We start from the raw sequence: 21,787 nt of genomic DNA, 5'->3' as shown, positions 1-21,787 counted from the left end.
TCTCCTCACGAAACAGCAGGAGCACCAGAGGTGATGCCCCTTCCCAGGCTCTGACCACTGGAAAGATGACCCTGTGATGGTCACACCACGGGCTCCTCCTGGCCAAGGAACACAGAGAGCCCTGGACACCACAGGCTCTCCAGGCCCCTGCCAACACTGAGCATCACCCGGGGAGGTCAGGCTGAGGCTGTCAGGCAGTTCAGCACTCCTAACACAGGGCTGAGCCTGTCTGATGCCCCAGCACCTTGACTGAGGGTTTCTGCCAAGAGGAGACCAGTTCCCCAATCTAGGGGTGCTTTTAACCCATATGAATGAACTACAAAACAAACTCCTTGTCTGCAGGGAGAGGACACCAGGCCCTGAGCAAGGTCTTGCCCATCCATGCACGCAGCCAGACACTGAGGAGCCAAAAACTTCCCCTGCAGTTTCCCTTCCTGACACTCATTTAGAGCTGGCAGCGATCCTTCTCACACCAGCTCTCTCCTTCCTGCTACCACAACCTGCACATCCAGAGATGCTTTAGAAAGGAAAAAAATGAAGAGCAGGTTTTGAGCTGCAAAAGCAAGGAGCTGAACAAATCTGAGTGAATCAAGAGCAGGCTGCCTGGTTAGAGCGCGCTTTCCAGCCCCCGCCTCCTCGCATTCTTTCCCTTCTTCCCAAACAAACAGAACAGATGTATTCAGCATCTGAATGGTAAGTTGCTGTAAAAAGTTTGCTTTAATATTTATATGTTCAGCACTGCTACATGCTTCTGAGCTCCATCAAAGCCTTTATTATAAGACCAGTGAAAAGAGTGAGGACAGGGAGAAGTTAGCTGACGTGGGAGTCTTCCCTCCTGCGTGCACTCACTCACTCTCTCCACACACAAGAAGCAGAGCTCTTTGCTGGGCCTCTGGGAGAAATCCTTTTAATATTTATAAACTGCTACAGTACCTGTAACAAGAGCAGGTGGGGAACACTGAGGTTTGCTGCAAGTGAACTCAACCTCCTCACTGCCCTGGAGAAGTGGGACTGGCACAGGGCCCTTCTCAGATGGAGCAGGAACTCTCCATCGTGCTTCCCAGCAGCAGCAAAGCCAATAGACCCGCTGCAGCCACCTCTGGGCTGGCTGCCTGCAGAGGGACACAGCCCCAGCAGCTCAGTGCCTGCTCTGCTCCCGGCTGCAGCTTCAGCAGAGGCACCAGGAGCTGCCCTGGGCTCCTGGCAGGACACACTGCAGCACAGGGATGGGGCAGCTCCCCAGTGGAACGCACCAGCCGGGGCAAGGGCCGAGCTCCAGCCCTCCCGTCCCCTCTGGGCAGAGCAGAGCTGTCTGCAGCAGCGGGGAGCAGGCAGAGGAGCAGCCTCTGTCCCCAGCGAGCCCTTGCCAGGCCGTGTCAGTAAGTGTCTCCCAAACAGACGTGGCCACTGCGAGTGCCTGTGCTGATCACAGCACCAGGGCAACGTGTCCCTGCCTGCTGCTGCCTCCACGGCTCAGTGGACCTGTGCCAGGCAGGGACGGGGTCCCTGAGGGGGCTTGAGCTGGGCGGGCAGCTCTAAGCACTGCCACAGCACTTGAACACACAACTCAAGCAGGGAAACTGCTGAGTGCCACTAATGACACTGCCCTTGTGTTGTCCCAGGGAACAGCAAGCCACAGCTTCCTCTGATCTTGTCCAAAAGCTCAGTGTTTTACCTTCTATATACATTTATATGTATTTAGGCTTCCTAAGACCAAAAGCCCAGTGACTCCTGAGGCAGCGTCTGCTGGGCCGCTAACGCTGATTCTGAGACACCAGATAAAACCTCCAGAACCAGGCTTACAGACAGTAATCTCCCACTGAGGCTTTATGTGTTTACCTTTTTATTTAAAATTCTTCAGTGAGACAGCAAAAAAAAACCAAAGTAAGCTGCCCCTGCCAGCAGTTAAACAGAGCTCACACGCTGCTGCCGCTCCGCAGAGGGAAAGGACCCGAGATTGGTTTCTGCTTCATTAGACAAAACACAATGGTTACAGAACAGTAAAAATCAATAGGGAAATACTGAAGCTTGTAATGGATAGTGGAAGCCATAAAGCCTGCACAGACTGAGGGACCACAGGCCAAATTCAGCACAGGCCTCCTGACATACCTGCGTTCCCTTCTGATCACCCATGCTGACAGGTCTGGTCTGTAACACAGCAGCACTGCACCTTCCCTGCTGCACCCACCACTGCACCTTCCCTGCTGCCTGCTGCACCCACTACCTGCCCCAAGCCCAGATGTTTAACCAGGCATTGCACCTCGGGGCCTCTGGGGAGGGTTCTGCACTGCACAGGGCCGTGGTGGGTGCCAGGAGAGGCCTGGCCCTCGCTCCTTCTCCAGGAGAGATAGAGGCCAAGCATTGCCCCCAGATACCCATCCACTGGCCAGTCTCCATCCCCAAAACATCCCCCCAGCCAAGGCACATTCTGCTCAGTCCTTCCAAGGCATAAACTGACTGTCCCATTGCACGTACTGTTGGATCTTGGAGAAGAGGGAACTGTGTGAGGCCAGGTCAGCCTGCAAAAACACAGTCAAGGACCCTCCAGTCCCTCCCTGCCCACTGCTCCCCCTGAAAGCCCCACCATAAGAAAAGAGTCTCGCTCCCTTGCTTGCATCATAAGTAATTCTAAGCAACCCCAAGAGATCCATCAGCTGTCAGGTTGCCAGAGAAACATGGAGAATATGTAGGCCATAAAAATCAAGCTAAAACCAGGCACCTAATTAGTATGCAAAAACAGAAAATAGAAACTGAGCAAAACAAGGAACAAGAAGTAAAAATAAACCAGCCCTCATCTGTCCTGAGAGCAAGCTGGGAAACAGCCTGGACACACTTCAGCCAAGGCCTGAGGCTCCCAGTCCCTCAGCCATTTGGGACAGTGTCCTACAGCTCTGACACCGGCTCAGGGTGGGAAATGTCTCCCTGGCCCCGTCCCCGGGACAGGCAGGTGCTCACCGTGCTGTCACCTCTGTTCAAAGCTGCTGAATCTACACTGGCAACACCTTGGGACACGTGTGCAACTACTGAACACTCCAGTTTCAGCAGCACAGAGTGTGGGTGAGCCCAGGGCTGCTCCTGCCTGGCAGCGAGCTCCCGGGCCCCGCTGCGCCGCTCCGCAAGGGTCCACCAACAAACGGACTTCTCAGAGCACTGACAACTGTGATGGCCTCTAAAGCAGGCACATGTAAGAGCTGGGGAGAGCTGAAGACAGAGCCCCAAACACCATATCCACCTCCTGTATTATTAACAAGCCGTGTGTGGGCCCTGCAGGCAGAGAGCACGTTACCGCTCAGAGCACCCAGCCTGCTGTGCCATCCACAGCTTGCCAGACACGACTAAACCACAGGAGAAGTTTCACAATGCAAGCCACTGCCTGTGAAAGAAAGGGTCAGATGAAATTTTAATGCAGCTGCCCTCCAATTGAGCTCAGTATGTAAATGAAGCAATGGAGGACATGGGCGTGAGGTGCGTGAGCACGGCGAGGAGCAGACAAATCCCGTGGGCACCGTGGCCCAGGTCAAGCGCGGGAATCGGAAAGCAGACGCGTGCTCTAAGTTGGAAATGGACAGCTTGGAGGCAGCAATTGTCAAGTACCATAATTAAAAGCAGAAAAGACATCCTATCCAATCCCCCCTGTTCATCAGCAGGCATTAGCTTGCACTCGCTGGCAAAGGACAAGGGCCAAAGAGATTGCCTATAGCTGCAGGTAATCTCACACTGTCAGAAAATCACTCTTAATTTTGTCACACCAGCCATCCTCTGATCCCTTTCCCTTCGAAGGGAGAAAACCAACAGGTTCTGCAAGAAAAAAAGCTGCCTGTTTCCAGCAGCATTGAGGTGTGGGGAAGAAAAGGCCAGGAGAACATCACTGTCATGCCCAAAGAAAGCACGGACACGGAAACAACACAAAGCCCAGTACCTCCAGAGATGCTGCCAGCCTCCCTCCCTCTCCAGACAGGAAGGAGGGAGAGACTCCCCATCCCTCACCAAAAACCAGACAGCCTCTGAGGAGTAGACTGGTCCCCAGAACCCTCTGCTAAACGAGGGGGCAGCTCCTATGGGGAGCAGCCCACCAGCTCTCTGCCCCCCCAGCTCCATCAGCTGCTCCTGCTGAAGGACAGCAAGCCACAGAGGAGAGCCACAGCTCAAGTAAGCATTGCTCTAATTCAACACAGGCATTAAAAATAACAAGCAGTACTTTAAAAGCAGGATTGCAAATCACAACAGCTACATTTTAAAGCTACAGAGCATGCTTTAATGCCATAATCCATACTAATCTGACACTAAGAACAAGACAAATACACCACGGGTACTCAGATGGTGCAGATGGTGAAGTGCAAGGCCACGTTAACGAAAGATGAGACTCCACTACTCTTCCTTTCAGTATGCACACTCACTTCCCTTCAATATTTACTCTAATGTTTATGTCAGCAGTGAGCTCCAGCCAGTCTGTGCCTGATGGCAGCATCAAGTGCTGTGCTGCTCCACGACAGCAGACAACAGTGTCCCAACACCAAGGTCAAGCACGTCTCTTACCAGAGTGACTCCAGCCCTGCCCAGACCTCAGGACACTGTTCAGCTGCTGCCTCAAGATGCTCATGGAGTCAAGGAGAGCGACACGTGGAGGCTCATCCCACAAAATGATGACAAGGCTGCCCCTGGTCGAGGTGAGACGTGTGTGTGGGGATCTCAACTCACCCTTGAGGATGTGCCGAACAATTTTAATGGAGCTGCCTCTCATGTTCAGAATCTGATGGACTCTCTGACGAATCTGATGGGGGACAGGAAAGGGAAGAAAGCAACCTTCAGTACCCCACAAAACCACACCCAACAACACTTTTTCTCACTTTGAGGGAAGAGCAGAAACCCTGAGCACCACAAAACTCAACTCGGCCTTGCAGTCCACTGTCCCTGAGCCCCAGACACACTCTGGAAGGTCTGTGACACAGGTAACCACAGAACACACTCACAAACCCTGATGTAGTCACACCAGCAGAGGTGCAGCACTTTGTGTGGATCTGGTGTAGTCTGTGCCTTTGTGAGATCTTCTGAGAGGATGTCCCTTTCCCTCTCAGCAGTGGCATTCACCAGGCCTTTCCCCTTCACACCCTGACCTCACTCATGCAGACAGTACACAATCAGTGGCAATGATCAGCTTCAGTCCCTGCTAACGCCCCCCTGAGCACTGTTACTTGATGAAGCTGTAAGAACAATTGCAATAAGCAGGAGGTTTCCTCCCACCAAAGGAATTAAAGAGCAGATTATTCACCGAGGCAGTACTTGCAGGGACGCAGAGTCTTGTTTGTATCACGGATGGAAACACAGACCACGTGCCAGCCTTGCACACAGCTTTACCTGGGGAACGTTGGCGTTGCAGATCTCTGCCATGATGTAACAAATGAGCTGTAGGACAAAGAGACCAGCATCCAGGCGACGCAGATAGAACTCGTCTTCCATGTCGTCATCTATTATCTCTCCCCGCCGCACCATGTCCTGCAACACCACACACAGAAACGCCTGGTGACTGTCTCAAAGTGCTTCCCACCAGCAGTGGCAGAGTGCTGGTGATGGTTGTGGTTTCTTCAGGATGGCTTTGTTCCCTGAAACGTTCCCACCCGTGTGTTCCCCCCACAGCGCTGTCAACGGCTCCTCTGAGCCGGGAGCGTCCGGGCGGGCGCTGGGCAGGTTCTGCCTCTGCTGCTGCTGAATCGTGTCCATCTGCAAACTGAAACTGCAGCTTATACAAATGATGTCTCTAAACGGAGCGATTAGAGGCTGTGAATGTGGAACAGGCCAGTGGATCTGGGATTCACCAGCTCTTGGTCAAAACAGAGCACAAAAGCTGCTCTTTTACTGGCCATCTGAGGGTGCTGTTAAGCAGTGCAGAACATGGCTCCTGCAGACTCAAGACCCATCAGGCTTCCATCTGAGTTACCTACTAATGAATGAGGAAATGGGTCTGAAAATCCTGCCCAAGTGAGTTTCCTCATGCCCAGCCTCATCCCTCAGGGGTTCTGGCCCGGCCACAGCCCAGTTGGGCTGTCCCAGTTCCACAGGAAGGTCTCCTGCCCAGTGCTCCTCTGTGCAGCTGGCATCTCACCAGCCAGGCCTGCCCGAGCCAGGGGCTGCTCCCTTTGTCTTGCTCAGACAGAGCACTGCTGAAAGCCCCCAGCAACGAAGCTGAGAGCAGCTTCCCCAGAGGCAGCCACGCTCCCCGCGGTGACAGCCCCTTTCCTGGAGGCAGACAGGCCCAAGTACCTGATGCCACCTGTGACCTTTTGCATTTTGGGGGTTGTTTTTTGGTTTTGTCCTTAACTAAAGGAAGCAGCTTGTCAGAGCCTGCTAGCTGGCTGCAGCCTGGGTGATTTATTATGCAGCTGGCTGGCAGGTGGGCACACACCAGCACAGCAATATTTTCTCATTAGAGCCATCACTGTACCTGGAACACTCAACAGGGAGGGAGGGGCTCCCCCTCCTCGGGGGGCACACGCTCCAGGCAAACACACACAAGGTCACCAGCAGCAAAGCTGATTTAGGTTACCAAACTCTCCTCTTTTGTTGAGCCAAGTCCTTGCATCTAATTGTAGGCAGAGTCTTTCAGGCACAAGAAGGAAAATTAACCCTGTGCACTTCTCCCTGGGGAGAGCACAATGGATGGTCACCACACAGAAATCTGGCTACGTGACTCCAGCACAGCTCTTTCCTGCTGCCTCCCAAAAGGCAGGTAGGAAAACACAGGGAATTAAAGGCTTCTCCTCTCCTCCTGGAGATCTGGCTTGCCAGCTCTTTATCATAGAATGGTAGAGTTGGAAGGGACCTCCACCAGAGATCATCTAGTCCAACCCCCCTGCAGAGGCAGGTCCCACCTAGATCAGGTTGCACAGGAACACGTCCAGGTGGGTGTTGAAGAGCTTGTTCTTTCACTAAAGAACAAGTTAAGTTTAAAAAACATCAATTAGTTACCAATGCCATAAAGGCAGCTGTTTTGGCTACACTCAGGGGTGATTCAGCATCAGGTCCTGTAAACTCCAGCCTTTGCACAACTGTAACTCACCGTGGGTTCTCAGACCCCTGGGCACAGGTGTGACTGGGCACAAGCTCTTGCCAGCAGCAAGAAAAACCCAATTTTGGGCAAGGAGTGACTTTCCTCACCCTGCATCCAGGCTAAATTGCCTGAATCTGATCAAATCTGGTCTCTAAAGCTAAACAATGTTGAGCCTGGCTAGCAAGAGATGGGAAGCCACTGAAATATCAAAACCCCCCATTACACAAAGTCACCAGCTCCTGAGCCAGTGCTTACCCTCCCCACTGCACCCAGGCTCACTGGCTGCTACTCCCTACAGTGTGAAATTCCTGAACAGAAACACATCAACAGACCAGGATTCTGACTCTCCAGAGCAGGAAACAAAGGCCAGGTCTGTTCTGTATTCTGATCCAAACACAGCGATCAGAGGCGCCGAAGCCTGGCAACTGCTGGCTTGATTACACAGAGAAGGAAGCAGCTCTAACAGCTCCTCTCAACAGAGAAGCAACATTATTTTGTGCCAGTAAATTAAGCAGATATGAATTAGAAGACAAGTACAGTTTTAAGGTGCCTTTTCAAAGCCTTTTTTTCTTACCCCCCCCAGCCACCCGTTAAATGCTAACGGCCTCCCGGTACAGTACCAAAAGCCACCTTCCACTTTGTCTCTCTTTCAAAGCTGTCAAGTCACTAACCTCCAAATGAGCACTCAGATGCCATTTCTAATCTGCCAACAATATGTACTGAGATGCCCCTTGCTGATGGGAGAAGACAGCAATAAGATGGGCTTCTGTGAAGCTAAAATGAGCTTCTCTCACACTAATGAGGCAGGACTGACAGGCCTCGAGGTGTCAAGGAGAGACTCGAAACCTGAAGACACGGTGGATCTGCCAATGCTACACCAAAGATCACATCTGCTCCACAGTCACTGCAGAAGGGCCCAAAAGACTCTCTGCATCCTCCTCCTCCCTCAGCTACAATTCCCGTCTCAGCACATCCGGCTGGGCGCAGCAGAAGGGGGGTGCTGACAGAACAAGGTGCCCTGGGATCCTGGTTTACTCCCTCACCCGGTGGGATTGTGAGGCCAGTGCAGCTCAGAGAGCAGAAGGCCCCCAACAGCCGTGCACAAGAACATGTACCAGCACTGGACTCCTACATCAGGTACAGTTTCCCTCCCTTTACTACTTTCTGTTTCTGAGAAGGGGCAAGTGATGCAAGCCACGCTCAGGAGCTGCTCTCAGAGCACAGGCAGACAGCTGAACTCAAGGTCGTGGCTAAGCCCTTGGCCAAAAGAGACCCCTGGCACCAGGGCTGCCCAGCACCATCTGCTTCCAGCTCACGGCTGTGCCGATGATTTCCCCTGATCCTCCGGCACCAGCTGCGTGTGACACAGTCTCCTCAGCACACCGGGCACTGCTTTCCTTGAGAGACAGAAGGGCTGGGAGGGAGCCCTGGCCAGGCCAGGGACTCTGCTGCAGCCAGGACAGCAGGCAGCAGCCAGGTCACACCAAGGTGACCAAGAAGCTCTCAGAAACACACCAGAAAGCACCAGAGCCCTCTGCTGTGGGAAGGGTTTTCCTCATTTCTGCTGCACAAGCAGAAGTTCTGTAAATTGAGCCACCAATCTGCAAGAGCTGAAAAGCCCATTGTGAGTGCTTCGAAGCTTCTGAGTCAGGAGAAACAAAGCAGCAGCTCCTGCAACAGCTTCAGCAGCAAGAAACAGGCACTATGCTAGGGCAGTCACCTAAAAAGACCCATCAATCCCAGCAAGAAAGCTCCAGGCTGCCCTCAGCTCGCTGCCCCTCGGCTGGAAGAGCTCGCAGTGCAGACAGTATGAACCCAGCCCAGCTCAGCTGTGCTCCCTCCCCAGCACTGGCAGCCCCTGCCAGCACCACCCTCCTGCCCTCAGCACCGCTCCAGGCAATTCCATCTTTCCAAGCCCAACCATATAATAAGACAAGTTCCTCTTTCAGCAGCCCCAGTCTGTGGACACTGGCCCATGCTTGGGGTTCCACCTCTCCCTTCCAAGGATGGACTGGCTCAGCTGTAGCACAATTAGCATGTCATTTGTAAGTCATTACAGCACAAAGTGTCTGGTAAGAATAACTTATCAAATAAACCTGCCAAGTACAATTTTCTGTGTAACTATAAAAATGTTAAACCCTATCTCATCTTTTCCTGCCATCTTGAGAGATCACCAAGGCCATCACTGCTGTTTGCAATTACACCTCATTTTAGAAGCAGAGAAGTGGGTAACACTGAGAAGAGACTCAGCAGACCTCACCCTGTTTCACTGCCCAGACTAAGGGTGCAGTTTCATTACAGCCACTCCTCCTCCGAAACTGATGGCTTCCGAAGTTCCTCCCCTCCCTTCTACCCTCAACTATTCTCACAGCTTTTGTGCCACAGGCTGAAGAGTTGGGCTATAAACCAGATCACTACAATAATCCAGCCTAAAAGAAAGGAAAAGGAAGGGAACTGCAAGAGCAGGAGCCTCTTAAGCCAGCTGCACCACGACAAAGCAGGTATGACATGCTCTGGCATCCCTTCTATAACCACAGGTTTTCACTTCTTGCAATGCAAGACTTACGCCAGGATACTCTGTCCATTAGACTGGGATCTCAGCTCATCAATACAGGCTCCTCAGATATCATTTTTCAACGGGTCAGGAGAAATGTGTGGATGTGCCTACCAGATTTTTGGGATACGTTGTACGCTGCTGCCAGAGGAAGACCAAAGGCCCCCCAGGACCAAGTGTTCACATGATCCACTTCAGAGATTCATGTGCCACAACCAGAGACGTTAAAGTGCTCTATAAATCCTGTCAAAGCCAGACACTGCTGTGATTTGATGTCTTTTGCCTGCTTCTGTGGGGAAAACACTTGAGCCATGTCTGATCTCAGCAGCCCACGCCCCACTGACCATTTGAGGACACAACAAAACAAAGCAAATGATAATTCCAAGGGTGTTCCAAGCCGGGAATGAATCTCAACATTGCTTTTCATACATGTTGTACCCAATATATTGCACATATGAGATGCTTCTGCCAAATCCTACAATTAGCTCTACCAGGAGTGAAGAACTGGGATCCACTCACTGTAACCACTCCAGCCTACAGAGCGCTGCAGCGGGGCAAAAGCAGCGGCCTTCTGCATACAGGCAGAAAACCTAAGGTGCTGTGGCTGTGGCTTCTCTTCTGCCTCTGTAGACATGAATGGGTTCATATCATTAATTGAAGAGCTTCAACATGAGCTTATTCACAACTGAATTCCCTTCAGCTCTGCTTTGTGCTGGTTGCTGGCTGCAGGGATCCTGCCTTGGGATCACTTTGGGTAAAGGGCTCTGCATGTCACATTGAAGGGCTCTGCAGAGCCCTGCCCAGACGCTGCAGGACTTCAGAGAAATCTGTTCTGCTTTTGGAGTGCTGAAGCCCACACACCAACATGAAGAATAACTGATTCTGTCCCAGGGAGGAGCAGCAGAGCCTGGAGGGACAGTGGGCAAGGGGAAAGGCCAGCGTTCCTCAGGCCACCGCTCCTTTATGAAGCTGCAGCTGTCCATATGGAGCCTGAATGCTGGCAGAAGAGTAGCCCCATCCATCACTCAGCCCCGTGCCTCCCTGAGCAGCAGCAGCACGGCCCTGGCAGTGTTTGGCAGTGCCAGAGGCGCGGCCTCGGCCGCGGGCACACGGCGGCGTGTCGGCCCCTGGCGCGGTGCAGCCCGGGCTGTGTGGGACGGCAGCTGCAGCTCTCTGTCACTGCTGATCAACCTCACACCCTCCTCAGTGCTGATACAGATAATCTTGTGGGAAGCTGGCCAAGCTCACTAACAGCTCTGCAAGCTGCTTCCTGACTCCAGCAGCTCGTTCTCGTTCAAAAAGTTTGCTCCAGCTTCAGTTCCAAGGCCATACTGTGTGGTATCAAGGCTCATGTTGTTCCAAATGCCCCACTGCTGGAGAGCAGAGAGCACACAGCAGCCTCTGGCTGCAGCCCCATCCAGCTCATCACAACAAACGCTTTCTCACAGCTGATCAGAACTCTAAAAGCCAGGGTAGGAGGCCTCACACATTATCATGTAACTGTCTCTCTGCGTTTCACTTACTCTCCATCTGCCAAACCAAGTAAGATTGCAGCCAAAGAAAAGTGAAGGCAAACTGAAGCACAGACTTGGGCCCTCCTAGGAAAACTCACTGTAAGAAAAGGCCAGAAGCACTTGCTGTGGAGAAGCTCCCAACCCATTCCATCTGAGGTTAACTGGAAGCTGGAGAGTTAGGCAACAAGAACTCAGGGGTAACAGCACAGGCATGAGGGCACAGCTCTGAAGAGCAACCTAACTGAGCCAGCAGCTCTGTGCAGACAACACGTCTGTGCAGAGCACTTGTAGACACGAGCTGGCAAAAGTTGAGCAATACATACATGTTTCTCTCCATCGATCTTCTTATCAGCTGCCTGCATTGCATCCAGGTACTTAAAATACAGCTCCATCAGCCTATCAACCTGCAAGGGCAGAAGAGAGACCTGAGCAAGAAAAGAAGAACAATGCAATCATCTTTAATTCTTCATGCTATGTTATTTTCCTCCCTGCTGCAGTCTTCAGAAAGGAACAGGCAATCCTGTCACTCACAGCAAGGAATGCATTACAGAGGACAGAGGAGCTGGCTGGATGAGCACGCCGAGGCTGCAGGCGCTGCAATGGAATCCCCTCTCACAACACGGTCTCCTCAGCTCCAGCTGGAAGGCAGCAAGTGTGTGTGGCCCTCACTCGCTGTCCCGTGCTGCTGCCTCCACAGAGCCCTCTGCCCCTGCTGTATGCAGTCAAGCTCACATCACACACCTCAGGCATGTCACAGCTCCCCTGCTCTCCTCTGAACTGTGGAAGGCAATTGGAAGCCTATCCAGTAATGGGAAATGTTCTGCCATTGGTAGAACAGGTTACAAACAACACCTCTAAGACACACTAATGAGGACTACTAAGGACCCAGCACCTCCCCAGTGGTGGGATTTACAAACCCTGCGGGAATTTCTGGCTTGCAAAAGCTGCTGTTTCTGTTCTGCAGCTGTTTGATCCATCCCCCACTGGGTAAATATTTTGCAAAGGATTTCCCAGAGTAAACACCACTGAAGTGACACATTCTAGGAGAGGAACTGGGAATACTAACTGTGTACTGAGCTGTTCCTAAACTCTCTGCAAGAGAGTCTCACTAGAAATACTGGCACCTTTCCACGCTGCCCTGGTCTCACAGAGCCAGCACAATGTCACACCACACATCGTGTTATGTGATCAGGCTTCAGAGACACTAACCCAGGACTGAGAACTGCCATGTGCAAGAGCAACAGAAAACAAGAGCACAGAGGATGTGTGAGGCCAAGCACCAAAGGCATTTCCAGTTCTCCAGTTTTCATCTAACACGGATGGGAAGCTGATGGGCTGTGAGAGGGCAGGTCCCTGCAGGTAGGTACAGGAGCTGAGTGAGTGCACACAGACACCCTGCCGTTGCCAAGCACCCTCCCCTGCTGGTGGCCCAGGGACTGCAGACAGATATTCAGCACTCACCTTCTCACTGTCATTCTCTGTGAATTTATTGAGTAACCGTGTCCTCTGCTGCCCTCTCAGGTTTCGCAGAAGGGAGGCCAGGATGGAACAGACATGTTCTAGAGATACAAAATGAAAATCGCACGCTGAGATCAGGAACAGATTATCTTCTGTGTAATATGCCATCAAATTTGCTACCAGCACTCCTGCATGTAGCTGTTGATAAGTGGAGTGCTGGTTCCCTCCCCTTGCTGGTGAGAGAAGCCAGAGCAGCAGCAGAGCAGCAGCAGAGCAGCAGCAGAGCAGCAGCAGAGCAGCAGCAGAGCAGCAGCAGGCGTGTTTGCAGGGAGCAAAGAGCTCCCTGGCCCATCACAGACCAGCTTTGCACCAGTATGTGGCTGTACCAGACTTCAGCAAAGTACAACAGCAAGTGCTGCTCAGTGTCCTTGTTTCTTCAGGATTCATCAGCCTCATGCAATTTATATACTATTTATAAAACCACATTGAGTTTGAAACATTTTGGGTCAATCAAGTTACAACTGTCATGCTCTGGCTCTTTCTCGTTTTGCCCATGAACAGTTTCTGTGGGGGGGAGGAATCAGCTGGCCCTGGAGGCAGCGTGAGAGAGTCCAGGGGCCGTGGCCACCTGCCTGTTCCTGGGAAGGGGAAGTGGAGCAGCCACACGCTGCACACTCCTCGCCCCCTGGCAGCACAGGAGATGCAGAGATCCAAATCATTCCCAACATGTATGCCAACAGCAGCAATGATGTTGGCAGTATCAAGGAGTATATGGTTTTAATACAGGGAAATAAAACTGAACACAAAGGCACAAAACAAATGAGAGCGGCACGGGCTCCTCTCCCTTGCCAAATCATCTGCTATTGCTTCCTGCCTACAGGTCTGCATTAAGCACAGACCTTATGTTTCAGATATCTAATATATTCAAAACGGTAACTTCTCCAAGATGTCCTCACTGTAATCTTGCTGATTAAGGCTGATGAAAAATAATGGCCATAAACATTTCCTCATCTGCTGCGGCGGGGAGAGGAGAAGGAGTGTCAACATTTGTTACGTTCAGAGAGGAAAACGCAAGGTGCAGACGAAAGGGATCGTCCTCTTATTGCCATCAAACCATTTTAACATGCATTTCCACAGTGCTGCCTAGCCTGGAGCCACGAGAAGCCCTGACAGGGACACGGCCGTGTGTGGGAGCTGCTGCACCAGCTGCCAGCCCCCACTGCCACGGGAAGGCAAAGCCACGCCGGCTGTGGGCCAGCGCTGTGCCGGCCCCCTCTGCAGCACAGGCTGTTTGCACACTACAGAAGGGCAGCAAAGAGAAGAGGCAGCACACACCCCCCCACCACATTGCATTAGCCACTTATAAATGTAGCTTCCTCAGAAACAGATTTCTGCCTGAGGTGGTGTCAATTTTTCATGTGCCAAAGAGACTGGGCGAGCTGCTGGCAGCAGGAGCAGGGGAGATAACAGGTTTATCGGGTGGCCAGCACCGTGTGGCTGCTCTGTCTTTTTGACAGGGTAACAGGGGGGTGAAGGATGGTTCTGGGTGCACCAGAGCACGCTCTGGCTGCACAGCAGCAGCTATTCCACACAAAGCCACAACAAATCCAGTGTCTACACTAAACAACACCCTAAAAGCCCCAAAGTCCTCCCAAGATCCTAGTTTCCCCAGGTGAAACAAAACACCACTGAATGAAGACTCCTATTACACAGACCCATCCCAGCAGCCCCCCTGCTGTTGCAGAAGGACACCAGCACTCTGCACTTCACAGTATTTTTTCCCAAACCTCCTTTTTTTAGGAACTGCTCAGAAGTGCTGACACAGTGTTTTGCTCGTCATATTCTCACCAGTGATGTATCTTCATTGCTTTTTTTCAATATGCCTGTAGTAGGAAATGTATTTCAGACATCATTTCTGCTTTGGTGTTCATATGCAGATATTTACCCATTTTATCTATAAAATCTTTACACCTACTGAGGAGTCTAAAGGAGCTGACACAGGGTTTTGAAGAATGAAGTCATTCTTTCAACATATCACTCCAGAACATACTCAGTTGCCTGGTCAAAATGCTCAAAAAAGTATTTTATAGAAATATTTCTGAACTATCTAAGCATTAGCTTTTTTAAATCGGTTTCCTGAACCCCCCCAACACCATTGTGCTTGTGTTTTACCCTAAAACCACAGCTGTGCCACAATGCAACTCCCGGCCCAATGGACACTAACATCCACTTGCAAGGCCAGCAGATAAATCAGGGCAAACCTGGGGAGAGAGAAGAGCAATGGCAGGAGTGGCTGAACCTGTTATTTGGTGGATTAAAGCATTTCCACATGGAATCAGAGCCAGAGATGTTTGCCTGGGGGTCTGGGGCTGTGGGGGTCTCACCCTTCTCTCACACACTGCAGCAATCTCTCTCTCACACATGGTAAATAATCACAGTACTTGCTCTGGGTTGGATCTTCTCTGGAAAAGGATGAGTAGCTGGTGCTACTCTGAGGCCTCAGAGGCAGAGTGTGCAGCTACCCAGCGTGGATGTCAGCTGACAGAGCGAGCCCCACGCTGCACATCGCCCCGGGTGACACCATGGGCAGCCTGCACGCCTCAGAATATTTGGGGAGCTTCTCAACAATCTTGCCAATGCTCAAAGTCCACATCACCTGCAGAAAAAGCACCATTTTGAGGGAGGGCAAGCAGTGAGGCTCCAGGCAGAAGTTGCTGCCCAGCCCCCATTTCTGACTAAAGACGTTTCCTCTGAGAAGCAAACGCCAAAGGAGCCACTCTCAGCACCACCAGAGATCCCTTTAAAGGAGTGACAGCTCTCAGCTGGATGCTGAGAATAAACATCCTGGAATCTCACCAACTCATGGATATGGGAAGACAGAGGCTTCCTCCTGCTTTGCAGGCACGGCTGCTGTGTGGCACACGGTGCCCGCCCCAGTCCTGGCTCTGGGCAGGTCCCGCTGCCCCTGCCCACCCTGCTGCACTGGAGCCCTGCTTAGGGCTCACCTCGAGCTCTCGGGAGCTTTTCCCTCTCCAGACAGGCACCAAGGCTTCAGAATGCAAGCAGTGTTTAAAACACCCTAATTAGATCGATCTTGACTTCAGCTGCGGCGTGTTGGAATACAGATTAATCTATTCCATGGCTGACACTGGCAGCTGCAGCAGCAGGAGGTCCTGTCAAATCACACCGTAGCATTACACTCCTCTGCCTTCATTATTCCCCCCACTTTGTGGGGGTTTTTACACCTCATTATAATGGACATGTGCCTGGCAGGGGAGGCAGCTCCACACGGGGCAGGGGGGAAGGCCTCTGGGCACAGGGAGGCAGCAGCCAGCCGATGGACCGGCAGCGTGTTCTGCTGAACCCAGTGCAGTACGTTTAGGAGCCTCCTGTCTTGTAAAGAACTCTTGGGATAAATTGTGGTTTCTAATTAGGAGCAGGAAAGTACCAGAATAAAAAAACCCAGAGGCACATCTTTCAGAAACTTCTCTTTCAATGCACAGAGCTCTGAGGCTTCAGGGCTGTTTGCTGGGGAACCTGGACGAAGCCCCTGGCACACGCTGACGATCAGCAGCTTCCCAGCTCCAGCAGGGAGGATGCTCACGGCGAGGCCACGCTGCCAAAGCACCCTGGGACCAGGCACACGCTCTGCTAGCACAGCACTGTGCCAAGAAAAGCCTTTAAACACTGACAAGAATAGGAAATACTGATTCTACTGATGGGTAAAGTGGGGCCTGGAAAGGCTGAGAAAGCTCCACACACAGTCCCCTGCGAGCTGGAATCCCACCACCACGCTGAACACAAACCAGAATCATTTCCTTTGACTGAGGAAGTTTGTTTCTTGTAGCAGAGAATGCTAACTTTAATTGAGATAAATTTAACTCTGTGCTCAGCATCATGGCTCATTCAAATAACAGATTCCTGTCACATTCGGGAGGGCTGATGGTAAAATAACAAATCGGCATAATCAAGTTCTGTTTCAGGAGACTGATGCCTTCCCTGGGTATGCACTTCAGAAGCCCACCAAATGAAAAACACTTCCTGCTGGCTGGCAGAGGGTGTTCAGTTAATAATGATAACTCTTTTATCAGGACATTTTTCTGTTGCTGCCTTTTCACTCCCCCACACCCAGGGAACTATGGTTGGAGTTGGAACCAGGTGCTCACTCCAAGGGCCATGCTGCCTTTTGGGTATAAGCAAAGAAGTAAGAGCATATTGACTGACACAGGGGTTTGTGGCTGTTGTTTTTTTAAAGGAGTGTATAGCTGAGCATCTCCAAAAGAGGTTCCTTATTGTCAGAGAGCAAAGAGGCAAAAACCCAGAGTGATAGGAATTCTCCTTTGGAAATTGGCTGAACTAATTCTCAGGTTATCAAATTAAGCATTCCTAAGTACAACTGACATCTAAGTGAAGAAAAGGCATGTAAATGAAGATGAATTGGACAAACATCCTTCTATAGTTCATTAGACTCTCCAAGTGAGCAAAACTAGCTTGCAAATAACTGTCCTAAGAGAGCAGGAGGACAGATACCCTACCAAGCACGTTACCATCGCTTCACCACAGACTCCAACTTGGGAGGAATTGGTGGTTTCTCCATTTTCAGCTCACTGAGACTGCCCAAGAATTTTAAGTTAGCACCCAATGCTCTGATTTGACTGTTGCTGTGGGAAGTCCAGTACCAAGAGCCATTCCACCCTGATGGGCAGTGAAGACACGTCGGCTGTCAGCAGTCAATCACAGAAACTAACCCCGAGCATCCAGTGGCACCACCTGCATTTCTGTGGAAATACTTGTCTCTGGTTCTCCACCTCCTGCAAGCTGTGCCTTGGCTGCCTCTCCAGCTGCCTCATATGGTGCCAAGCAGCATCTCAGGGGGACCCCACTGAGGCCACTCTGCAGCAACCACCCCAACACATCCACAGCCAAGACACACCACATGCTGCAAGCAGGGGCCACTGCTCTGTAAGGCTGCCCAGCCCTCCTGGATACCCACACGTAGTTTGAGCCTACAGACATATGAAAAAACCCTAAGCCATTTCTGTCTTCAACTGCAAAATGTTCCTGTTTTGTTTCACTGCCTCAGAAAAAGGGAAATTGCTTCAAGTGAGGTTTTTCTCCCAAAGCTAACACCATCAGTAGTACACCATGATCTATACAAAGGCAGAAGACACTCCTGTGCAGACCCTGTGCAGTGGGTTGGTTGGATGCCACCAGCCCAATCCTCTGGCTCAGATCATGCATAAAGGTGGTTAAGAAATTTTCCCTTTTGTTTTTCCTAATTACACAGTGTATCTGAAGCATAAACCTGCACAGTTTGGATTTAGATTGTTCACAGGCTCCCTGGAGAACAACAATTTTGAACACTGGTAGTGTTTAAAGCGTAGCTCACCGGCACTGGGCAGTGTGGTGCTGGCTCTGCAAACACAGAAATGCATCACAGAAAAGTCATTTGTATCAAATTGAATCTTGATTATGAATTTCTGCACTGAATAAAAGCTTGCCAAGGCACGGTGAGATTTGTTCCCACCAGGGTATTTATTGCTTTGCCACATTCAGAACACTCCTGCAAGGCAATCAAATGCACTCCACGTTATAGACCATCTCTTTTGTAAAATGCAACACTGCTACAAAGTAAAGGCGAGGGGAGGATCTTCCCACCACCACCAGACACATCTGAGAGAGCCTGTGCTCTGAAGATGGAGCACTGGATGCCCAGTGGGAAGAGTGTGTGAGCAGCTGAGGGCAGGTACAGCCCCCTCGAGCCACTGAAGCAGTTTAACAGGGCTGGTGTTGTCACTAGGCTTCAGGGTCAATAGCCACAGGGCTGGCCTTGTCTTGAGGCTCCAGGGCCAATAGCCACAGGGCTGGCCTTGTCTTGAGGCTCCAGGGCCAATAGCCACAGGGCTGGCCTTGTCTTGAGGCTCCAGGGCCAATAGCCCATTAACAATTTCACATTTACAGGGTAACCATCAGTGTCTGTCCTGCCACAGCTTCCATGGCAGCCCCTGACTGCGTTGGCTCAGCCTCAGAACTGCTTCTTAGTAACTGCTGATGCCTCTGCTACAAAGCCAGTCCAGTTAATCCTTCACAGAAAAACGCTCTGACACACACACAAACGCTCTCCCAGCAGAAAAGGATCATCCTCATTCATTTTTCATACATTTCTTTTTAAACAGTTCGAACACAGGGTGAAGCTTTCACGCGGGAAGATGACAAGGCTAAACATCAGCAAGTCTTTCTGATACTTAAACAATGGGATAGGCAGAAGGAATTGTGTTCCTGGAGCAAAGTAGCACAGAGTGGCAGTCGTGCCAGGCCCAGCACCACGGAGCCTTTGCAGCACTCCTGCTCAGCCCAGAGCCCACCACGGGCCAGCAGTGCCCCCGAGCACAGAGCCATCACTGTACTGCTGCTGCAGCATCGGGCAAAGTGAAAACATAGACTGTGCTGCTTATACATGTGTCAGGACAACGGCTGTGACAGGCACCAGGGGAACTCTGTTAAACAGCTCAATTAACTCCCAGCGTCAGAAATTCAGTAACTCACCTGCCCAGTGATGCAAACCAAAGAAAATTGGGCTTGTTACCACAGCCTTTTAGGGAGAGTTTATTATAATAAAGCTGACTTCCAGACTCATCTTAACATCCTCCCCCTCTCCTGAATATTAACGAGATGGAGGCATGATCCCAAGCCTGTTTGCTCACTTCACTCCATTCTCCTGAGGGCAGATTTGCTTTTTTTCCTATCACAGAACTAGTTAGGAACTGACCCTGTTAGGGCTTCCCAGACTGCTACCTAATCCTCACAGATGCCAAGACTGCACACAGAGGTCATCTGCAGTCTCAAGTCGAAGCAGATGAGACAGAGATTAAGTCACTCTTCCGAAACTGAAAAATTAAGGCAATGACATGAGCCACAGACCCAGATCTCTACTCAGATGCTCACACTCCAGCTCGAGCTTCCTCTCAGGATGAAGAACTAAACAACCTTAGTTCCATGCTGCAAATGGAGATTTTAAAACAGCCCCTAAATCCATCATCTAAGCTCAACTGCACCCTTCACAATTTTATGACACCAACCCAGAACACACAGCAGCATGTCTTCCCCACCACCACCTATCCACCTGAGATAAGTGACACAGTGCAGGGCAGAAGGTGCAGCAGAGCTGGCAGCCTGCGAGTGAGCTGCTGCCCGAGCCCTTCTGCCACCCGCGTCAGGAGCAGCAGGAGCCCCCCCCAGCAGCCCCTGAGAGCCCTGCAGCTCCTGCTGGTGAGGCTGCAGGAGGCAGCACCTTCCTGCCTTTGTGTTGGAAAACAGCAGGACATCTGGTTCCACCTGAGTTGCAAGGACAGCACTAGAGCAGGGTACTTGGGTTTGCCATTTTGGTGCTGTTTCCTTTGGCTTGCTGCAAGAGTTAAGGATCGGCACTACACAAGCCTGAGACCACTCACACCTCTTCAGCTTTTGACAATATCCACCCTTTATAGATCAGAGATGAGCAATGAACTGGCACAAAACATCAAGCATCAGCAGCAGTAAAGTTTCTTCCAAGACATAGTCAATTGTCAACCAAATGGAAAAGGTGGTGTCACCAGAAGCAGGAGGAGCTCACCCTAGATTCAGCTCAGCATAAGGTCCTGCAGTAATACTGCATAGCAGAATTCTGTGAAAGCAGAGCTTTCCATGGGAGAGGGGAAAAAAACAAGGGTAAAGGGGAAAAAAAAGAGAAAAAGCAACTTGAAAAGCATGCAGTTTATTCTGCAGTGTCTGATGTTCATCGAGCCACACTTCACCGCTCAGAGCCACGAAAACACTGCTTTTGAGGTGACATTTGTAGTTGCCTCATTACTCTTCTCAAAAGAGTTTTGCATCAAAGAGTCAGAGCTTCAAACAACAGGCCCTACAGGAGTAAAATAACTTATTAACAGCACATGAAACGGAATCGGCAGGAGCTGCCAATACCCAAACATGCAGAGCAAGCGTGTCATGGGCAGCTGGCCCGGGGGCAGGGACCTGCAGGGCAGCCCTGGAAAACCTCACGTGCCATCCCCTCCTCCTTGCAGGGACTCTTCAGACACTTCTCTTCCACTCTCCCCCCTCTGTGACAGTGAGGAGGACCTGGAAGCACACCTACCTTCATGTTCTTTTTCAGTTGTTCCAACCTTCTTTATCTTTTTGGGTGACTTCATGAAGAGAGGGAAGATGGTTCTCAGCCCAAGAATGTCAACAAACTTGTGACAGTTGTCTGTGCCCTCCGGCCCAATCATGGCGTGGTCCAGCACCTTCAGGGCACTGCTGCGAGAAATCTTCTTCTCTCTGTGAAAAGAAAGGCAAGTTAAACTCTGCAGGGACATGAGGAGATTTGGACCACGCTGCTTTGAAGGGACAGCATGGAAAGAGTGAAATGGAAGCATGAAAAGGTGACATGGAAGCCTGAAGAGTCTGAGCAGAAGCTCTAGGCAACGTTTTCCTCAAGGAGACAAAACACTACCTCGAGAGGTGCTGTTCCCAAAGCTGGATGAGAAAACTCTCTTGGTTATTTCTCTTTTAATGCCCTTTATTTATTTTTATTTTCTATTTTATTTTATGTTGTGCTTTTACTTTATTGTTTCCTTTCAAGTTATTTCTTCCCCATCTTACAAGCACTAGCACAAAACAGCTGGGGAGACAGGGCTGGGTACACAAGGTACTGTCACACCAAAAAGATCAGGATTTAGATCTAGCAATAACTCAGTTTAATAAAGGAGCAAGTTTGGTAAGCATAGCTTGTGGTAGCTGTAAGGAAGAAAACCTCATCCCCAGAAATCATGTTTGGAAGGATGCAGAGAGATTCTGGGCTATTCTGATTTAACACACATTCAGAATGCTGCTGCTGGTAACTCACATTGATGGTCTGAAAATGGTCCCCAAAACACCCTGCACCTTTCAAACCGGAAAGAGGAATTTACAATTGATCCAGGGAAAACATGAAACACCCTGTGAAGCCTGAACTGAAAAAGCAGTTGCTAATGCAGCCCATAAAACCCAAAGGCCAGGCAAATGCCAGCAGGGGCTAATGTGAGCTCCCAGCAATCCCCCAGGCACATTCACCCTGGGGCAGGATGGTCACAAGCCTCACCTCTCTCCATCCCAAGTGCATGGCAATCTCTGATTTTATCTTCTCTAAGAGAATGTATTCTCCAACAAATACATAGCTACATGCACATCTGAAAACAA

General features: G+C 50.9%; 1 protein-coding gene across 1 annotated transcript in view; it reads right to left on the bottom strand.

Moving 5' to 3' along the window:
* Positions 1-21,787, bottom strand: part of CTNNBL1 (catenin beta like 1) — a 46,414-nt gene that overhangs the window by 507 nt on the left and 24,120 nt on the right. The window contains exons 11-15 of the mRNA XM_062008771.1: positions 20,706-20,887; positions 12,575-12,672; positions 11,437-11,517; positions 5,356-5,493; positions 4,699-4,771 (exon numbers count right to left, since the gene is read on the bottom strand). Coding sequence (XP_061864755.1) covers positions 4,699-4,771; positions 5,356-5,493; positions 11,437-11,517; positions 12,575-12,672; positions 20,706-20,887 — 572 coding nt within the window. The remainder of the gene's footprint in view (positions 1-4,698; positions 4,772-5,355; positions 5,494-11,436; positions 11,518-12,574; positions 12,673-20,705; positions 20,888-21,787) is intronic.

Source organism: Colius striatus, chromosome 16 (assembly GCF_028858725.1).
Source record: "Colius striatus isolate bColStr4 chromosome 16, bColStr4.1.hap1, whole genome shotgun sequence".
NCBI lineage: Eukaryota > Metazoa > Chordata > Aves > Coliiformes > Coliidae > Colius > Colius striatus.
Note: the sequence above shows the minus strand (reverse complement) of the source record. Positions and strands in the feature narration are given on the sequence as shown.